At 47.3% G+C, this 22,669-nt stretch overlaps 1 protein-coding gene across 2 annotated transcripts in view; it reads left to right on the forward strand.

The window, feature by feature from the left end:
- The window catches only part of UBE2V2 (ubiquitin conjugating enzyme E2 V2), a 184,502-nt gene that overhangs the window by 65,076 nt on the left and 96,757 nt on the right, over nt 1–22,669 (forward strand). For both annotated transcript variants that reach the window (XM_086965732.1, XM_086965733.1), the window contains exon 2: nt 5,600–5,748. In XM_086965732.1, coding sequence (XP_086821858.1) covers nt 5,600–5,748 — 149 coding nt within the window. The remainder of the gene's footprint in view (nt 1–5,599; nt 5,749–22,669) is intronic.

A 22,669-nucleotide genomic window follows, 5' to 3' on the forward strand; every position in this document is an offset into this window, starting at 1 on the left:
AACAGTGCAATGAGGACCCCACACATCGTGCTGGTCACACTCTCGACTTAATTTTGTCGAATTCACACATGCTGACCTGTCATCCTCCTATACAGGTGGAGTGGACTGACCACTTTGTGATAGGTTTCTCCCTTCCCATTCTGACAGAGGATCGCCCCCAACCTGCCCCTCTCCCTTTATGGCGCAGGCAGTGGCACAAGGTGTCCGTGGAGGCCTTTAGAGACATCTTTGTTCCCCCGGACATTTCCACTTCGGATACCCCGGATATGTCCCTTTCCAAATACAATGCTGCCCTGAATACTGCAGTTAATCTTATTGCCCCTTTAAGAGTCTGTAATCAGCGGTCTAACCGCAGGCAGGAATTCTGGTACTCTGATCTACTGCGTGCAGAAGAGAAAGTATGCAGGAAGTTGGAGAAGACCTGGAGAAACTCCCATACTGTAGCAGATAAATTTCGCTACCACTCTGCCATGAGATCTTATCACAGAAACATCAGAGCTGCTCGTAAAAACCATATTATTTCTCAACTATCTGAGGCAGGCAATGACCCTAAAATACTTTATCAGGTTCTCCGAACCTTCACTAACCCTGTAGCTTGTGAAAGTCCAGAGACGGTGTCCCAACAACTGTGTGATGACACTGCTGGATTCTTCTCGAATAAGATCGACTCTATCTACCAAAAATTTGCTCAATCTACTATTTTGGTCGATACTAGTGATTCCTTTCTAAGCCCTCAGCTCGAGACTGTTGAATCTGGCCCCACTAAACTGTCCTGCATTCCTGAGATCAGTTTGGACGATGTTAATTCACTGATTGGCACCATTAAATCGGGTTGCCCGGCGGACCTCGTTCCTGCCCGAGTGATGCATCTCATAGGGAACACTCTTAGTCCTACTATTCAGATCCTGATTAACCGCTCGTTATCTGAAGGCTTAGTTCCATTGGAGTGGAAAAACGCCCTGGTCAAGCCCATTAGGAAAAACACCTCCGTCCCTTGGTCTGATATGTCCAACTTGAGGCCCATCTCCCTCTTGCCGTTTGTCGGCAAACTGATGGAGAAACATGTCAACCTTCACTTCTCCAGTTTTATTGAGCAGACCGGATGCCTGGACCATTCTCAATCAGGGTTCAGGCCAAAGTATAGTACCGAGACTGCTCTCCTTTCGGTCACGGATACTATACGCATGTCCCTGGACAAGGGTTTGTCTGTGGTGTTGGTGCTGTTGGACTTGTCCGCAGCATTCGACACCATATCACATACCATTCTTCTAAGAAGACTAGAGGAGATCGGCCTGGAAAAATCTGCCCTGGCGTGGTTCACCAGCTTCCTCACAGAACGTACCCAGCAGGTGAACATGGGCACCTTCAGTTCCAATCCTTCCAAAATCACTAGAGGAGTCCCGCAGGGCTCCTGTCTCGGCCCTACGCTATTTAATGTTTGTTGCCTCTTTGGCTAATATTATGAGGTCTTACGGGTTTGTACCCATATCATACGCCGATGACACTCAGTTGTTGTTTACCTTTAAAACCTTCACCCCTGTGGTAAGGCAAGCCTTCTCGAGTGGCATGACGGCGGTCGCCAGTTGGATGGCCAACAACTTTCTCCAGTGTAATGTGGGAAAGTCAGAAGTCATGTTGTTCGGGGAAGCTAAAATCTTGTGGACCCCTGACTGGTGGCCTACTAGCCTGGGAGAGGCCCCCTCCCCTAAACAGGTGGTGAAAAATCTGGGGGTCCGCCTTGACCAAGACCTCACACTTGTACATCACGTCAACATCACGGTGGGGTCTTGCTTTGTATTTGTATTTAGTTTATTTATAGAGCGCTAACAATCATCCTGAGTAGGATATCACGGCGCTGAGGTTGGATGCTGAGAGGTACGATAACCACACTGAGTAATGATTTATTCTGATTTAGGGAAGAGTAGTGTCTTTAATTGTTTCCTAAAAGACAGAAGATCGTCTGTCAGTCTAAGACTGGGAGGTAGTTCATTCCACTTAGTAGCCGCCAGATGCGAGAAGGCCCGCTCTCCCATCCTGACAGTCTTCACCCGGGTGGTGGTAGCTCTTCCTAAAGTACTGGATCGAAGGTTCCTCGGTGGTCTGTGGAATTCAACTTTATTATGTAGAATGGTAGGGCCTGCGTTGTAGAGCACCTTTTGTGTGATACACAGTAATTTAAAATTGGCTCTTTGTCGCATCGGGAGCTAATGAAGCTCTCGTATGCAGCTTTTAGCCGAATCAAGTCTCTTTTTATTACAGACAGCCTTTGCCGCGGCATTTTGCACTATCTGCAGCTTTCATGTCATCAGCCTCCTTCGGAAGGTGTTCCCTCTCCTCCCCGACAGCTCGAGGAAGACCTTGGTTCAGGCTCTCGTGTTGAGTCGCCTGGACTACTGTAAAGGTCTTCTCATAGCGGCCAATGAGGGCGTTTTAAACAAACTTCAAGTAGTACAGAACACCGCAGCACGCCTGGTGACAAATGCCCCTCCCAGAACTCCATCCCGGCCCCTTCTTAAACTGCTCCACTGGTTGCCCATCCGGAAACGGGTGGAATTTAAGACCTGCTGCGTGGTGCACAAAAGTCTGCATAACCTAGGGCCGTCCTACCTAGCTGACAAATTTGTCCATAATCGCCCCTCACGAAACCTGCGCTCTAGTACCCAGCTGTTACTGCAGATTCCCCGATTCAGCAAGACCAGACAGGGAGGACGTGCCCTCTCTGTAATGGGTCCATGACTGTGGAACAACCTTCCCTTCTCCCTTAGGCAGTGTACCAGCCACTCAATCTTCAGGAAGAGTCTTAAGACCACTCTGTTTCAGTACTAGAGCCTACCTCTCCTTCACCCTCCGTCAGCACTGCGCGGAGATACACCTTCGGGTGCGATTCCGGCGCGATACAAACCCATAAATAAATAAATACCAATAGAATATGGGGTGCAGGTGGCAACACGAGGGAATAGATCTCCCCAGGACTCACCTTTTTTAAATTACTTCAGCTGTTCCAGCCTTTGCTTTTCCTATGAGTTAAATATGCACCAGTCGCTAGACTGAATAAGGCATTTAGGTGTCTGCACGTAGACCATCACTACCTGTGGCTTTGCTTCCGTTAGCGTTCTGAAAGAGCCCTAATGTTCCACTCTTCCAAGCAGGGTTTTTATGTCACTGTAGGTAAACCATGTCTATGTTTAAACAGCAGCATTCAAGGTATCCAGTATCTCTATTGTAATTTAGTTACTGTGAGTGCGAACATAAGTCATTTTCAAATGTCATTTATACCCACATGTTGCCTTGTATTGTTAGGTAACATTAGTATAGTAACTCTTAGGAGTTCCCCTTTGTGCCTTGGTAACCTTATCAAGTGTATTGGTATACCTCATTCAATGTATGCCTCTCCATGGGCAACTCTTCCATCATCTATGGGTTAGGCAGAGCCTCTTTTTCTAATCTCCATATCATACAGCTATTTCCAGTCCAAGCCTAACACACTATATCTTTTTTGCACACACTTCTACTAGCAATACAAGTTTTCCATCCTCCCACTCGATACTCCACAATGTTGTATATATATATCAGGTTTTCCCAAAATAAATCCTGGACTTTTCAAGGCCTCCACGTTTAATGTCCAAGTTGGAGTATATGCTTTTTTGCTTCCCCTAGGTAAAGGTTGTTTTCAATGTTGTGCGGTTCAATGATGCACTGTAGCTTGTATGACTTTTCAGTCTTCAAATTCACGGCTATGTAATATGTAATGCGTTCTGCTTTATAAGCCATGTAGTGCTAAAGAAAAGGAATCTACTTTCCATGTAGTGTGTTGCACTTTCTATATATCAGTTAAGCAAGCTCTACCCATAGCCTTTGACAATGTATCAAAAATGTTTGGTCTTGTGAATGTTTTCAGAGTGGCTGTAATGTTTCCTGCAGTGTCCAAGCATTTCTCCTTAAAATTACTCTGTTCTTAAAAAGGAGATAACTTTCTTACCAGATCATCAAAAAAAAATAATCACCTGTGTGGGACATAAATATCCAAAAATCAAACTTGGTGACCTTCAAGCAGCCCCTATATTAGCACATATCTTCCCTCCAGAGTTTACGGTGCTTTGCAGGTTGTGAAAAGCCTCTGCCTAGATTATGAAGCTGGGAAAGTTGCCCTCTCTATTTGTTAGCCAATATAAAACAATTGGGAGCCTGCAAGTGTGTGTCTTGAAGGAGTAAGACTCTTCCTTCTCAAGTACAGGGAGTCTTCAACATACCATTTAGATTTTTTTAAATAAACATTCCAAGTCAACAACTGAGTACAATCTTGCATTCGTCTCCCGATAGATGTACACTTTTGTTCATTTGTACATATGTGATGTTGCCTACAGTCATCAAATCATGGGATATTTATTTAGCACACATATCACTCTAAAGACTCCTGGCACTAGTGGATGACTCTGAAGGTAAGTTTGGTTTGGTGCAGTTAGAGGCCAAACAGCCATGTCTTTAACTTCCTGCGAAAGCAGTTATGGTCATTGATGATGCATAGGTGTGGGGGCAGTTTGTTCCAGAAAGCCGGGGCAAAGAAGGAGAAACATCTCCCTACGTTTGTGGTAGTGCGAATTCCAGGAGATACGAGAAGTGCTTGGTAACTAGATCTGAGAGTTCTGCCGGGTGATACCAGCTTGACTTTTTAATCCAAAAGCCCGGACCGCTTACGTACATATTCTTGTGCGTTAAGCAAAGAATCTTAAAATGTATTTGTTTTCTTACAGGCAGCCAGTGTAAGAGTTTCAGGTTGGTTGACGGGGATCTTGGTGGAAGAGTAAGTGTTAAACTGGCTGGGGTGTTCCTCAGAACCTGCATCCTTGAAAGAAGGTTTTCATTCATGGATGCCAACAGGGCATTACCATAGTCCATGAGATTGATAATCAGTTCCTGGACTAAGGGTTTTCTCGCCTCCGTCGGAATCCATTTAAAAACTTTGCGCAGGTTAAGCATGATGCCAAAGCAGGAGCTAATTGTCTTATTAATCTGTTTTTTCATTTAAATGTATTGTCCATTCGGAAGCCTAGGTTCCGGACCATCTGTGTTGGAGTTGGGCAGGGGCCAAGACTTGAGGGCCACCAGTCATGTGACCAATACTCATGAGCCTTGCCATAGAGCATTATCTCAGTTTTTCCTCCATTTAGTTGCAGATGGTTCGGGCTCATCCACTTATCAATGTGGGACGTGACTTAGTTTCCATCGGGTCTGGGCCAAGAGTGATCAAGATCCGAGAGTCGTCGGCATACAACACAACATCAAAACCATAGGATCTGATCACTTTGGCCAATGGGGTCACAAATAGGTTAAAGAGTGTCGGGCTCAAAGTGGAGCCCTGTGGCACTCCCATCCTGACTGATCTGCTTCACAAGATGGTGTTTCCCACCTGTACTATCGTAGTTCGATAACTTCTGAGCCACTGTAGGGCCTTCCCCCTGACACCAATCTCCCAGAGCTGGCGTTCAAGGATGCTGTGGGAGATGGTGTCAAACGCTGCTGATAGATCTTGCAGGACGTAAACTTCTGTAGGAAAATATCTTTCTTTATTGTTTAACTTCATATTTGTTTTACTTCATAGGAGTAAAAGTTCCTCGTAATTTTCGTTTATTGGAAGAACTTGAAGAAGGCCAGAAAGGAGTAGGTGATGGCACTGTAAGCTGGGGCCTTGAAGATGATGAAGATATGACACTTACAAGGTGGACGGGCATGATTATTGGGCCACCAAGGGTTAGTGACATGACTTTTTCCTAACTTGAGTTTTATTTTGGTAGTTTAACGGTTCATATTGATGCCTTTAATGTAGCTTGTTTTTCTGGTCTGGAAATAGGAATATAAATGCTTTCTAGAATATGTGTAATGTAAATCTGACTGCAAAAAGGATGTGTTTTTGTGTGCCTGGTAATTCAGTAAATATAAAATATGGTTTCTGATAATGCTCTGAATTTTTAGAAATGGGGCCTATGTTTTACTAATGGGACGTGCAGAGGCTTCAAGTCATTCATTCACAGTGTGTGGTAGGATTTAGGCTCTCCCCGGGTCTTTCCATCCTGGGAGTTCAAGTGCAATAAAGCAATCTCACAGGAGGACTTAATGATTCAGTGGAGTTACTAGTATTCCCCACTGACTACATAACAGGCCCCTATACATCAAAGTTCATGCAGTGAATGAGCATGGCATGAGCAGTGTTATGCAGGATTTCTGATGGATACTGCAGATTCCTTACCTGTTTACTATCTCAGATGAGAGACCAGATCCAGAAACGTCTGACATGATGTGCTGGTAGGTGGTGCCAGATCGATCACAATTCTGGAAGTGAGGTTTTAGTGATGCCACTAGAGACAAATATCAACCACCCTAGCGCCCTGTGAGTTCATTTTTTCACATGCCTTTAGACCTGATCCACAAAGGTGGTCACCCCTGACAAAAGTCAGGGTTTAAGGCCTGTCATACCTATGGTAAACAAAAGTCCATCACAGACCCTCATGACTGTAGTGCCTAGGCTCTAGACCTTATCCTCCTTTCTGTGAGCAGTGCTGCAGCAAGCTGTACGTGGGCTGTGGCCATGAAGACTGACTTTCTCAGTCCAGATCAAGGTTACAATCTTGTTGTTCTCCATCATCGAAGTCTTGGAGTGAGAAAAAAAGCTGGAAGAAGAGGACAGAGTCCTCAAGACGTCAATAAAATGAGATGCAAGTCTACTCCGCATACCTCCCTCCTCTAGTATAGTGTTTATCTTCAAAGTCTGAGTTGGTGGATTTCACCTCACACTCTTCCTCTATGCAGTGTGGCACATGTTCCAGCATGCTTCGTGACTCGCCAACCCCATCCCCTGCCCCCAAGCCGTGCCTTTTGGCCTCCTGGAAAGGAGTGGGACCATGACTGGGTGTCCGTTTGTGGGTTCTCCCCTGTACTTCAGCTTTCCACTCTTTCAGTTAGGAACTGTTAAAACACTGGTCTGAGGCATACTGACAGTGAACCCCTTGCCCCTTCTCCTGGTACCGATATTGGCGCTGGCCCTAACACTGCCACCGGCATCTCCATAGCTGTCTCAGCTGAGAGGCTCTTCTGCAGTAAGCACTAGTGTGCCCAGTTAAGATCGATTGTTCAAGAAAAATAGCTAACAACGGTTAAAGAAGAGGAAAATAGGACTGGTGGAGGTGCTTCACATCAAGTTTATGGGCAGAGGATGCAAGAGCTTTGTTGCTCCTACTTTGATCTTCTGCAGATGCCAGGAAGACAACCCCAGATCCACGCTGAAGAAGAGCAGGAGAGATACCATTGCATCTCCTCCCACCCACCCACGAGCAATTCCGCCAACTAAGCGACTTAACCACCCACCCAAGCGGCTTCTCGCCCGACCGAGCAGGGAGCAACGGACTCCCTCACTCTGAGTCCCTAACCTAATGAGGATTCGTTATACTACGACCCTTGTACCAGCGTCCCCCAAAAGGCAATTCAGCCCCTGATACTTTGAACAACCAACTACGTCTGCCCAAGACCGACATAGAGACCGGACAGGCGTCCTTAAAAGAAACAGGCAGTGATCAATACAGTCCTGATGATGATCCCGGTTCACTAGGAGCCTAGGGATCGAAACGTTGACGCTTATAACAGTGTTGCATGATACTAAGTTGTACATTAATCTGTATACACTGCATGTCGGAATTTGCTTAGATTGATTATGATATTGCAAACGACAGTTGGCTCCAAAAAACTCTCTTTTGCCTGTAAGAAATTTTCCTCTTGATTCACGTACCCTTCTTTACTTTACGCTCTTTCTAATGTTTTGGATAGGTACAGGCTTGTGCCCTATCTGAATGTTTATATGTGACCCTCTTAAGGTCAATGTACTTTTTCTATTTTTGAATTAAACTACTCCTCGCCCGGCTGGGTCAGGACGTTGAACTTTAGTGCTCATTGTGGGCTATAAGTTTATTTTTCCAGTTATTGATTGTCCTGAGGACCGTTGTTCTCCTTAAAATAGCAAACTACCCATGGTCCAAAGGTATTTATTGGGTTCCCCTTGTTTACATAAAAAAGCGCAGCTGTGAAGGCCTGGCACCACTGTGCCCTCTCTGTCCCACACAGGGACTCTCTCCTGAAATTGCGCCTAAACGGTGCAGCTGCAGAATTTCAAAACTGGGCCAGGGCCTTCACTGACCCTTAGGCGCAAACTGCGCCACTGCTGGAGCCACACAGGCTCTGTCACCAACCACGTTGGAGCCACACAGGCTCTGAAAACGACAATGGTGCTTTCACTGGCACTAGAACTACACAAGCCCAGGAGGGGACGGGCATCGACAATATGCCCGGAGGTGTCCTGGGAGCCATCTAGGCTCCTTAAACAAATATGGCCTGCGTTGGAGCAACGCGGGGCTCAAAAAGAAAACATGCCCCACTGTTGGAGCTCCTCTCGGGGGACTCAGTAACCTATGCCCCCAAGAGCCCTCTCAGGGCTTCACACACCAATGTGGGCATTTGGAGCCTCAAGCTCCGTTGAACGTTGGGGCGGCCCACTGCCATCTGGGGCCGCCCTACCTCCACTCACCCATGGGCCGCTCTCCGGCACCAACAGCAGCCTGACGGAGCCTCCCCAGCCCTCAAAACTCACCGGGCTGTCTCCTGTGCGGGGCTCCTCCGGACGGCGGCTTCTCTGCTGGGCGGCGGCTTCACCCGGACCCCCCTCCTGTGACCCGGGGCTCCTCCTCACATCACGGGGCTCCCCCAGCTCATGGGAGCCCCGCAACACTTCTTCTTTCCCTCCTCTCGGGTGCCGGCGGCGGGCGCGAGACTCCTCTCTCCCAAAACCGGAAGTCCCGCCCTCCGCCAGGCAAAACATCGCCTGACTTCCTGGTCTGAGGGCCGCCAATGGCAGCGCGGCCCCGGGCAGGGAGGCGGGCGCAGCACCTCCACCACGATCTCCAGGCCAGCGGCGGTGATACACGGGGCAATGCCGGGTGGGCTCCGGTTTCAGATATCGATATAAGTCGAGGTGGGCACTCGATTGAGGGGCATGAAAGTCAGCAACATAGCGGAGTGGGCTCCCGCGCCGCTCCCCACGCAAAATGCGGGCCACTGCACCGGCTGTGCACAAAAGCGCTCCCCAGCGCTAGGACAAACAATAAAGCGCTCTCAAGCGCTTGGGGGAAATAAAGCGCTCCAAAGCACTAGAAAACAGGCAGATCGCTCCCAGGCGCTCAGGGGGAAGCACAGCGCTTCCAGGCGCTAGAAATACAACTCAAGCGCCCTCCACAGGAAAATGCAGCTTCTCCATGCTGCAAAGGTCCCAGAGATTCCCAGGGGGCAAAGCCAAGTCCCCCCCATCAGCCCAGCAAGGCAGAGGGGTCCCCCAGGAGTCCAGGAAAGTCCATCAGAGGTCCAGGGGCTGGGCAGGGCCCAGGGATTCCCCTGAGCCCAAGCAGCAGCACGCCCCTGGCAGATTAAAGTCAGAAAACAAGAACATTTTGGAAGGGGACACAGCCCCTTCTTATACACAGAAAAGCCTTTGAAGTCTTTGTGTAGGCAGTGTGAGAACCAGCTAGAACTGGTTATAGGGAAGTCCTGTCAGTATCAGGGACAGAGGTGACAGTCGCCCAGCGGGGGGTGGAGCCAGCATTGTGGTTTGGCAGGCACAGCCCTTCACTATCAGGTGCACAGCCCTTCACTATCAGGTGCCATCTCCTCCCACTTCCCTGGCAGCAGATGCTGCCTTTCATCCATGGGCTGACTCAGACAACCTCCTGGGCTCTCCAGCCCCTGTCACCCTCAAACCAGATAGTCAATCCACAAGCAGGCCCAGGCTCTCCTGACCCAGGCTCACCAGCCAATCACACGCCAGACACAAATTACACAAATATGCCAACTTCTAAAAGTGGCGCTTCTAGACTAGGCACAATCATGCTGCATATACCATTTTGCAGCATTCAGTCTCACGAGTTCTCTCATACCAAACTCGCCCCTGCACTCCCCACACATCAGGAACTACCATGGGCATACATATTCCCCATTCATTCCTATGGGAGGGCAGGTCACTCACCACACATACACAGAGAGCTCAAGCACTTTACACTCTACCACAGTGAAAAAGTGCGCAGAGGCCTAAAATCACCAACACCAGGTCACAGAAACAGGCTAGGAAAAAGCAAAAAGTCTCGGGGTGAACCTGCCTAAAGGGCCGGGTCCAACACAACCCCCTTCCAGCCAAAACGCAGGGTAGACCAATCACTCCACTGATGGGCTTCCTTGCTTTGGGCGACAAAACACGGACACGGACATGGACCCGCACAGCAGGGACACCTTCCGGTTCTACGCCACTCTGAACCCACCTGGTTACCTCCAAACAATAACTCTCTGACACAACTAGGATACCACACTGGTACTTCCTAGTCATCCACGGCCAAGACCAGGCCATAGGCCATCCAAATCACAGGTCCTAACCAATCCACAGAGCGGGGGGTAGTAACCCCTGGCACACAATAGCCATTCTCCACTCTCTCTCTCAGTGTAGCTACAACTACCACTGATCCAACAACCTAGGGTCCACACCCCAAGGCTGACCAGAGGTCATGGGCAAGAATGCCCCACCCTACCTCTACTTTTGGGTTTCCGCACCCTCACAGAGAAGCACTCACCAGAACACAATTCTCCTACCAGCTCAGGACCTCACTCCATCACTGGTCTACCACCTGGAAACTATTTCACTTCTGAGGTACAAAGCACACAGCACAGTTCCTCTTCAAGCAGGTGGGGGGACACAGCACACAGCAAAGTCCCCTTTCCTCTACCTTAGTGGAAACAACAAACTGCAGGTGATCCCCAGAACACACAGCAAGGCCAGCCCCCTCAGTCTCTTCAGCTGATCCACTTTGGCAGAGATTCCTCTTGACCTAGAAGTTTCCTAATCTCCCAACCTAAGATCTAAACCCTCAGGTTGCACCGGGGTCAGAAGTAAGGACACCGTCCCTCTGCACCCCCTTCCAGTTCCATGACTACAGGCCCAGTATGTCTCAGGCTAGACAGAGCACACGCCAGCGGCGTATCAGCGACACACTCTCCTCCAGTACTCCTTCCAGGTCAGGCAGCAACCCCAACCTGGCTTTCCCCCCTCCTCGGTGAACGACTTCCAGAGGCCCCACAAATGGTCAAGCACTCTAGACGGTCAAATGCTCAGCGAGCCAGGACTTCTGCACCCTCCACTTATTAGCGGTGCTGCCCAACACCATGACCGCCGGAGTTCTGGTTATAGACACTCCCCGTCCTCTAGACACAGGAAGATCCTCCTCAAATGGCCTGTATGTACAGCCTAGGCCCCTGACCTGGCGCTCCCTTAGGGAACCCTCCAGGCCCTGAGATAGGGTTTCGGGCCAACGTGGGACACACCGTCCCACACTCACTCCGCCTCCACTGAGACAGGGCGAGAGCCCCTACACCCCTACCATCCTACTGGGACCTAGCTGGGTTACACATGAACCTCTTCCCCTTCACAGGATCATCAGATACACAAGCCACTCCTTTTAGATTCTATCCCTAATGCCTCTGCAAGACATCTAGCACACCACCAGACATCCACCTTCTTGTCCAGTGCCTCTGCAGGACCTCCTGCACACCACCAGAGTTACACCTCATGTGCAAGCTCCTTAAAAAAAACTCCCAACTCCTCCAGTTCAAGACACCACTCATCCACACACTCCCCCTCCAGACTGGTGAGACAGTTCCTCACTGCCTCTGACTCACAACCTGTACCCCTCTTACTGAGCACCAGGCACCATACTCTGGGAACTGGGAATGGGACTTCACGCACTGAACACATTTAAGCTGCCACCACTGGATCCTACCATACTGGGGAATCCAGACACACACGCACTACACTCAGGGGATAACCACCCTCCTGAGCTAGTCATTTCTCCTCCACACTCCCTCTCTTCCATCTACCCACACAAGAACAGGAACAGGGATGGGCACTGGACCCAGCAAGGGATTTCTAATCTATGGGAACCTCCCCCTCTACTGGCGTCCCGCCCTGTCACTTTCTCTCATCTGCCACTAAACAGAAAGCGCAGGAACACCCTCTGAAAATGACACTCTTGAGGAAAACAAAATCATAAACAATAATCCCAAACATGTGACTATCTAAAGAATGCAGAGTTTTGTAATGTAGCCAGTTGTCGCTGTGGCACTGCGCAAACACAAGTCCAAATCCGCACCGCTTACCAACAATGTTAGAACTGGGGGTCTTTAATTGGCAGAGGTAAGTACCTTAGACCAAGTAGGGACCCTTGCTTCTAGTCAGGGTTAAGTGCATTATTATACACATTGCCTTGGGGATAAGCCTGACTGCTCGCGCCAAGCTACCTAGAGGGAGAGCGGAGGTTATCTACTGTGTGTATTCCTTCACCTTGACTAGAAGCAAGGGTCCCTACTTGGTCTAAGGTACTTACCTCTGCCAATTAGAGACCCCCAGTTATAACAGTCTGTTGGTCACTTTTCTCTGTTTTTTGTGTATTGACCATATAATGCACTTAATGGCCACTCTGTATATGGTATTTTGATCTAATTTCTTGGGGCCATATGTATCCAGCCTTTTTTAATTCGCAAAGGCCGAAATTCGCTGAATTTCGGCCTTTGCGAATCGCAAAAGGCTAATTAGCACAAATTGAAATGTATCATACAATCGCATCTTAAGGAATCGCAAATACTTGCGATTCCTTAATTTACCATAGCATTTAAGGAATCGCAATTTTGTGATTCCTTAAATGCTGTGTATGAAGCATTTTACTGAATTCAGTGGTAAACGCAATTTACCACCAACTTCCAGTTGGTGTTAAATTGCGATTTCTTTTTAAAATACACTAATTTGTATTTTTGATTGTGGCATGTGACGCACATACATGCCCATGCTGGGAAATCCCCAGGTCCGAACGGATTCCCAGCGGAAATTTTATAGGAAAGGGGCAGACCTCCTGGCGGTGCATCTCTTAGCACTGTTCCGAAACGCAGCACAGGATGGCCATGATTATCCCCATCCATAAACCGGGGAAACCCCCTGAGGATTGCGCATCCTATCGCCCAATCTCACTCCTCAACATAGAGGTTAATCTCCTTGCGACCCTCTTAGCCCTCCGTCAAGGCCAGGTAATCTCTGGCCTGGTGCATCACGACCAGAAGGGTTTCCTACCAGACTGGGCGACCAGACAGAACTTACGGAGGACCCACAATTGGCTTATGGAGGTGCAGGACTGAGCCGATCCCCGCATGTTCCTCTCCCTAGATGCTGAAAAAGCGGTTGACACTGTACATTGGCCCTTTTGGAAGGCTGCTCTAGTCAAGTTTGGCATTGGACCCAAGTTGCGAAAAGGTTTTGGACCCCTCTCTGCGGACCCCCGAGCTCGGGTTAAAGTGAATGGGCTGTTGTCGGATGCATCCCAATCAGACGGGGAACCTAGCAGGGATGCCCATTGTTCCCCCTACTATTAATCTCACAATCAAAATAGTGGCGTGCGAGATCCGACAGAAAAGGGAGTTACGGGGGTTTCAAATTACACCAACTGACACGGGAGAACAAAAAATCTTGCTATATGCGGACGATATCTTGTTATATGTTACCCGATCAGAAGACACAGTCTCCGCCCTGTTTGAGCTTCTGGGCAAATTTGGGTCCTTCTCGGGGTATGCTATAAACTGACATAAATCGGTCATATATAGCCCAAGAGCCAGGGAGGAGTGGCTTCCCCTTCCTGGGGCCCTCCAGGTAGCGAAGACTTGTTTTACTAATCTGGGGATCTATCTAACCACAGATGAAAACCTCTTGTATCAAAATAATATCCAGCGGATCATGAAGAATTTTGTAGCTAGTGCGCTGAGGTGGAAAGCATTCCCCCTCACGATCCTTGGCAGTGCTGCGATGTTCAGAATGATCACCCTGCCCCGCTTTCTATATGCCCTCCAAAATGAGTACTTGGAATTGGTGGTAGCGAACCGGGACGTGGCCCGCACGTGGGTGGGGGGCGCTGCTACCTTCCCATTTAGGAGAATGGAGGAGGGGGGATGGACATGTATATGGCGGCAGAGAGGGTTACATACAAAGCGATTGGATGGAGGGTTGGGAGCCGACTAGCATAATACAGTTCTCTTCCAGGGGATCCTCATCAATAGTCATAAGCACTAGAATATTCCCACCCATGTGTGGGACCCCGGAAACACATTCAAACACATTCATATATGTGAAAACTATCTATCTATCTATCTATCTATCTATCTATCTATCTATCTATCTATCTATCTATCTATCTATCTCTTCCCTTGTATACTATAAACAAGACATAAAAAATCAGGGGAAAAAACAAAAAGCAAAGTATGTTTGAGACCTGTTTTAATGCTTAGCACTTAGCATAATCCTGCAAAGCGGACTGAAAGCATTGACAGCTCACAGGCTGCATTGTTGAAACATAGCATTGAAAAGCTAACCCTTAGCCACATAGGAATAAACTAGCAACGTGCCTTTAAGGCATGACCCCTAGCTTCCCATCATGCCTCAGGGGTGACAGTTAGGTCAGTTGTTCTTTCCGGCTCCTTCAGTCAGGACCCTGGTTACACAGCTCTGCTTTTTCTGACTTTTAGTCAGAAATAATCTCCCAATTGTTTGGAAAATTTCTTCTTCCTTCGATGTCTCACATCTTTAGAAGTAAGGTGTTGTCTATTTTTGACAGATTTTGGCAATTTTTCCACTCAGAAATGCCATCTCTTTTTGACCCCTGCCCTTCTTGTGGAAAAAAGAAGCCCAGGTCACTCTAATGCAGTCTGTATACTTTGTCTTCCTAAGGATCATGCTCCCAAGACTTGCCAACATTGCCAGTCTTTGTTTAAAAGAACTTTGAAAGGCAGAGAAAGAATCCGGCTCAATGGGCTGGCTGAAAGGGATAGAACATCTTCCAGAGGCAGGTCACCGGTGAGAAAGAGTTCTAAGAAGGCCAGAAGCAAGAATCCACTCGGCTCTTCTTCAGCGTCTGGCTCAGAGCTGAAAAAACTTCCACCGGTAGGACATACGTCCATGAAAAGACCATCGGCAGCCGGCTCGCCGTCGAAAGAATGCCGAACGTCGAAACATTCAGGTGAGTCACTTCATTCGCCGTCGTCAACCCGGCGACGATCGGCGTCAAGGAATCGTGATCCCCCCCTCCCATCGTCAACCCGGCGACTATCGGTGTCGAGGAGAAGGAGCCCTCCGCCGTCGTCAACCCGGCGACAATCTGCGTCGAGGAACAGAAGCCCACCGCCGTAGTCAACCCGGCGACGATCGGCATAGAAGTACAGCAGCCCTCTGCCGTCGTCTGCTCGACGAACGGCATCGAGGCACAAAGGCACTTCAACGTCGTCAGCAAGGCGATCGACTTCAAAGAATAGAGAATCTGCGTCGCTGACTCAGAATCAACCGACATCGAGACCAGACCCTCTAGCAGTCGGCCGAAGGTCGACGCCGAGAAGGAGATCACATTCGGCATCGAGGGGAGCTCTGTCTGAGCAGGTCATACGCTCGACGTCAAGACCTGCGTCAGTGAGGTCTGGAGAAGGCTCTGTAGTGATGGTGACTGAGTCAGCGCCGTGACATTCGTCCTATCACTCCTCGAGGCATCAGTCATCAGAGCACATTCAGATAAGTCTCAACGAAGGTCCCCTTCGCAGCGTAGGGGTGCTTCCCCTTCTGTTCATTTATCTCCGAGATGGCTTCTTCCAGTCCATTACTGGAGTAAAAATCCTACGGGAACACAAAGGCGAGAGGAAGAGTACAGCAGTCCGCTCCACAAGTCGCCTCTACTAAGATTGGTGCAAGAGGTGGATAAGTCTCCCATCGTCCAAACGTAGGGACCGTGCAGGCAAGTCGCAGGAGCGCATACTTTCTGGTTCTCAACCCAAGAAAAGAAGATCCCCCTACATCAGTGGTCTTCAAACTTTTTGATGTTGAGACCCCCTTGTCAAACCTTTTTTGACGTAAGGATCCCCTCTGACAACATTTTCTAGAAACTGGTTCTCCTCATCATCGACATCTATCGACAACCATAACGGCCCCTGTTAGACCTGGCATCCATTGGCACCTTTCCCGTGTTTGTTTCCTTTCTGACCTTCTTATGAAATACGGCGCATTCCAGTCCTTTTCCCTTCACAAGTTGCTGCCTAGCACCAACGTAGCAGGATTGTTTTTGTATGGGAAGAGGCACCTTCCTTCACCAAAACAATCCTGAGGTGCGTTTTCCTATTTCTATGTGAGCTGCAGAATGCAGCACACATGGAAAGATGAAAAAAATGAGGAGAAATAAAAATATTTCTCCTTGTTACGCTTCTGCTGGAGAGGCATCAGATTTTTGGAACTGCGTGATTTTGTAAATGGGTGGCAGCATCAAAATCCATGGGCTTTGCATGGGAACCCCACGCAAAGCCCATGGAACACCTCTTTGATCAGACCCCCCAGGATATTGCGGAATAGATTTGAAAATTTTTGTGGCACAAAAAGTTTAATTTTATGGCATTCTTGCGCCACTTTCTTTTACTTGTAATCATTCCTTTCCAGCCTTAAATCATTGAAACTGTTTTAGCAGAGCATTCCAAGTGTGTGAGAGTGTTTGTTCGCCTTATTCTCCTTTGTGGTAACATTCTGGATCATAGGTTAAGCCAAGCACAATAGCCCAGGGATGCTAGTCCTCCTGTTTTCTGTGGCACTGTGCTGACTTGGGGCTAGCGGTTCCATCCCCAAAGTGAAAGAGGTGGCCTGTGTCTGCAGACTCCTCGGAGGGAAGCCTGGCTTCGGACCTGGGTGACTGAGGGTGTAAGTGGTACAGATGGAAAGGACCCTTGTCTTGGGAATGAAGGGCTGGCCTATAGACGACTGGAACATGCAGAGTACATCTAAATGCCCCTCAGAGGGCAGACTGGCATCGGGTGAGTGATTGAATGTAGAAGTGGGACAGATGGAAGGGACCTTTGACTTGGGAATTAAGGACCTATCAATGTCTGGTGCGTGCAGAGCATGTCTACAGACTCCTTGGAGGGCAGCCTGGCTAAGGGCATGGGCTGTTGATGGTGGCAGTAGGGGGGAAGGTGTTACTGTCACTGGAAGGGAAGGGCCCCTGACTTGTAATTGCATTGATATAGTGCTTACTACCATGACAATGTGTCAAGGTGCTGTTCAGTGAGTACACGCTATTAGGGAACCCAAAAAGGATTAGTGGTGAAATAGTATAGGGAAATATTAAATACATTTGAGCTGTGGACGTGAGAGTCTGTTAATTGGATTGAAAAGGATAGTGGAGGAATAGAAGAGGTAAGGGTCTAAAAGTGTGTCTTTGGAGATCATAATATTAGGAGGTTTGGGATGAGTAAAGAAGAGATGGAGGGGCAAGAGTCTAGAAGTGGATTAGGGGGAAAGATGCGGTATTGCATGAGTCTAGGAGGGATACATGAGGGAAGGGTGTAGAAAGGCTTGTATTTATGGAATTATGTGTATAGCAGAAAAATAAAATGAAATTAAAAATAAGCTCAGCACAACACAGTACCAGGAGAGCTTGAAATACATTAGTTTTATTTTGGTGAAAGATACAGGCACGCTCCTAACAACTTTTACCCATATAACTCATTTAGCAAATGTGCCATCCTTAACTGGTCGTATTTTGCTTCTACAAACTCCTGCAACAAGAGCAAATTTTCGGCAAATAAGCATCATGCCCCTAAATAATACATGCAAAAATAACAGTTGATGGACAGAATGCAGAACAATGTCATACATTCACCCCAGTACAGAGATCTGGGCCTAAATCCATTGTTTTGTTGCACTCCACACCACCCCAGTTCAGACATGGCCATATGCAAATCAGTCTTGACCCTGTGCCTCATGGGAACAGTCCAGCCCGAACTGCCAAGCCATGTCTTTCCTGGACCGGAATCAAGCATCCTAGGACCGGTTTCTGGCTATCAGCCGTCTTCAGCCAGGATAGCTTGACTCCAGTGGTGTGGAGAGCATGGGACTCACGTCTGAGCATACCCATCCCACTCGGGGTGACAAATGCAAAAATAATAACAGTTGATGGACAGAATGCAGAACAATGTCATACATTCACCCCAGTACAGAGATCTGGGCCTAAATCCATCGTTATGTTGCACTCCACACCACCCCAGTTCAGACATGGCCATATTCAAATCAGCCTTGACCCTGTGCCTCATGGGAACAGTTATTTATAGGTAACAAGGACCCCCTGAATATATGGATATGGTAATTCCTAGGTCAGGGATAAACAACACATGAAATGTAACAACCTAGGCAATTCAGTACTTAGTGCTCATAAATTTAGTGACAAAGGAGAGAAAATTACTATAAAGCATAAAATCAGTGACTTTGGTTTTATTAACATAAAAGATAAAAAACACTAATAAAAAGTTGATTCTCAAGTATAATTAATCAACTACAGAAATAGTCAAATCAGCATTACATAATATCACAATACAGTTAAAAATTACAGTTAAAAAAGTAGAAGAAGAAAAAAGATAAAGTGGCATAAAGTGTTTCTCGACGCGCGTTTCGGCGACCAGCGCCTTCTTCTGGAGTAGCCACGAAATATCTGATAACAAAAAATGTTAAAAGTGACAAAGGCAAATTATTTTGACAATTTATTAGTTAATTGAAACATTTTACTAAATTAGAAAGTCATAAAATAAGACACTAATTGTAATCAACAATATTTCAACAGACCTCTCCTAATGTCACTTAATTTACATGTAGCATATGATTCTCACAAGCAGATTGTTATGACACTCGACATACTTATTTCATTGCTCATTATAGTTCGTAACATATTTAATGTATACTCATGTGGGGTTTGGACCGACTAATTCAGACACAGTATAAAATGGGTATTGGTAAACTCGCTTATTTTGTTTGCTGTTGATGAACTTCCTTTTATGTATATATTATGCTTTAAAGACAAATTCTGTACAATGATGACTTGTATATATTTATCACTATCTGATATACTTGCTGCTCTAGCAGATTATCAAAGATGAAAGTTGAGGATGTGGTCTTTGAGGCAAAGGTGATTTAACTAAAAGAAGGGGATAACGCAGTTTTAAATATGATGAGTTTCGTTCTTTATGGATATTTCTCACATGAATCAACATGGTTAGACTAGATTAATTACATAAAAAGGATTTTCAGGGAACTTACAATTCCGAATATTCTAGGTATACTTCGATTTAGTTGAAATTTTAACAATATAAATTCTTATAGGAGAAGCCTTTTCAATGAAGGGTACTGACATGACCATATGCAAATCAGCCTTGACCCTGTGCCTCATGGGAACAGTCCAGCCCGAACTACCAAGCCATGTCTTTCCTGAACTGGAATCAAGCATCCTAGGACCGGTTTCTGGCTATCAGCCGTCTTCAGCCAAGATAGCTTGACTCCAGTGGTGTGGAGAACATGGGACTCACGTCTGAGCATACCCATCCCACTCGGCTCCTTACTTAAATCACAGAACACAACTCTCCCTCTTCTGCCCCAAAATCTCCCACCTAAATGTGTACCCATCCATCCTTCAGTCTCACAGACTCTTCTCTAGTCGACCTACAGGTCTTAGCTAAAATGACTCGTAAAGTTACTAACAAATTTTAGTGCTAGCTTTAGGTCTGCCCATATCAACCAATTGAAACTCAGTTGTATTATCGACCTTGGAAGGATGAAAGAGTGAGTTGTAACAGCTCACAGTAGAATCTTGCCACATACAGACCTGTTTTTCCTGTACTGGCTGAACCTGCGACCTGCTCAGCCCCAATATACACATCAGATGTCAAGAGCAAGGTCAGGCTGCCTCGATCTTAGAGGACGCAGTTCCGACTATACTCTGTTTTAAACATTTACAGGGACGTTTGTGCCGCCTTTGAAGACATGTTTTGCGTGCAGAAGAGAAGCTTTCTTGGATGCGTGGTTTGAATTGTTGGTTTGATGCATTTGCTTTAGCTATGCTGGCTTTGCTGTATTTTTAACCGCTATTATGGTATGTCAGGAGAGAGATGGAAGCCCCAAAGTGTAGAAATACTGACAGATTCCTAGAGCACGAGGATCTCATTGAAACTGGAATGAGTGGAGTTACAAGCTATTCTCGCTTTGCACAGAAAGGAGATCAGCCTGCCTTTCATTCAGGCAAGCAGCTGATAACTGTCTCAATTAGCGATCCCAGCTGTCTTTTTGCAGGGACAAGTAAAGCTGGGGAATCTGCGACCCACTTCCTAGAACTCCACAACCCACATGGGGGTCGCGCCCCACAGTTTGAAGAAGTCTGCCCTACATGGTCTTTCACCTCTACTCGTTATTCTCTGAGGGACTACTCTCCCACTCTTTCGGATAGCCCTCAATCAAGGGTATCTTTCGGATAGCCCTCAATCAAGGGTATCTCCAATTGAGGACATCAATACCTATCATGATGTTCTTCAGAGGGGAGCACAGAAGCTGAACATCGAAATGACGACTCCTCAAGTCGCTACAACAGTTATTTTTGAGACACTCCATCAGAGATCAGCGTCTCGACCTTTGCTCCCTCTAGTTTCTGGTCTTTTGGAACTGGTGATGGACATTTTTCTTAATCTTCAATTAGGGCTACGTCGGCGAGAATCCAAGAGCAATATAAGCTGGCAGAGAAAGACCCTCCTTTCTTGAAATCAGATCCGCCTACGGACTCTGTGATCATTGCAGCGGCAAGGAAAACGCATGCAGTTACTGCATCTTCATCGGCCCCACCGGACAAGGAAAGTAGATCCAAAGATTCCTGGGGCTGGAAAGTTTGCAGATCGGCAGCATCTTCGCTGAAGGTTTTTAGCTCAGCAGATTTATTAGGCAGCTATGACAGGGCCTTATGGGACTCCTTGGGCTGTTTCACGTTAAAGCTTCCGAAAGAGGACCAAAGAGACTTTGAGGAAGTTATCAAAGAAGGATCCTTGGTAGCAAACCAGGTGATAAGCACAGCAGCTGATGGTGCTACGTTGTTGGCACATTCCTATGCACATGGGATTTGTGCTAGAAGATCTGCCTGGTTGAGGTTAACGGCACATAAACCAGATGCACGACAGTGGATCCTTAATCTACCCTTCTCTGGCTCCTCTCTGTTTGGCTCCCACACTGATGAGGAGATGGCGAGGATGAAGTCTGAGTTAGACACCCTCAAGGCTGTGGGATTGGAAAAGAAAAGAAAGAGTTCAAGCGGCGATACAGGCACAACCAGTGCAAGGGCTACCAACAGAGGGTTCAAACCCCTCAGTGGTCTCAAAACAAGAACCAAGGCAAGTCGCAGTTCCAAGGCCAAAAATCAAACCGGGGTAGAGTAGGTCATCAGCAACAATCCTCCAACACTGCCAGATCAGCAGGGAAGCAATGAACACGAGCTTCCTCTAGCACTGGTGCCTGCTCCAGTGGGAGGAAGTGTTTCATATCTGAAAGAGTGGTGCAATATAACAAAAGATCGGTGGTTGCTCCGTATACTGCACAATGGATATGCGCTACGTTTTCGTGTGCCTCCAAAGGACATTCCTCCAAAAAGATCTCGTTCTCACCAGCTAAGGTTGCTTCGTCAGGAAGTGTCTACCCTCTGCAAAAAAAGGCCATAGAAGAGGTACCTCCTGCTCAGCTAGGGAAGGCAGTATATTCCAGGTACTTCCTTGTGCCGAAAAGAGATCAGGAGCACGAATCAGACCTATCCTGGACCTTTGATTACTGAACAAAAGTCATCTTGAAGGAGAAGGTTTGCATGTTGGCGCTTTATCAAATATGTCCACATCTACAAAAAGAAGATTGGATGTGTGTTTGATGGATCTCCAAGATGCGTACTTCCACACACCTATCGTTCCACGTCATCGCAAGTACCTATGATTCGTAATCAGCAACAAACATTACCAGTTCAAGGTCTTGCCCTTCGGGCTGAAATCTGCTCCCAGTGGTGGCGACAGCTCTGCATCGAAAGGGTCTATTTGTTTACCAGTACTTAGACGATTTGCTATTAAAAGGGCCATACCCTCAAGTAGTAAGGAAAGACTTTCGAGTTTGAGCCTGCTCCGCCGGTTGGGCTTTCATGTGAACATGGAAAATCAGTTCACCGGCCTACTCAGACTATCCATTATTTGGGCTCCACTCTGAATTCAAACCTAGGAAGAGCGTTTCCTTCGGAGGAGAGACTTCCTTACTTACTTTACTTGGCCAAGTCAGGTTTGAAGTACTCATCGATCAGGGTGCACTTGGCGGCCATCACGGCCTACAGAAGGTCCCCACACGAGCCTTCCTTTTTTAAACTCCAGTTGGTCAGGAATTTCCTACAGGGTTTGAATATGGTGAATCCCCCTATTCGACCTCCTTCTCCTCCTTGGGAGTTGAATGTAGTCCTTTCCAGATTGATGCCGCCGCCCACCCCCTCTCTCTTTGAGCCCATTCATAAAGCCACTCTTCAACACTTAACATGGAAAGCTGCTTTGCTAGCGACAATAACATCAGCGCGCAGAGTAATTGAGACCCAAGCGCTATGTGCCAAGGAACCATATACTGTGTTTCACCACAACAGGGTGGTATTGAGAACTCAACCTTTTTTACCAAAGGTTGTGTCTGATTTTTATGTTAACCAAGCGATTT

The sequence above is a fragment of the Lissotriton vulgaris genome, chromosome 4_1 (assembly GCF_964263255.1).
Source record: "Lissotriton vulgaris chromosome 4_1, aLisVul1.2, whole genome shotgun sequence".
Classification (NCBI taxonomy): Eukaryota; Metazoa; Chordata; class Amphibia; order Caudata; family Salamandridae; genus Lissotriton; species Lissotriton vulgaris.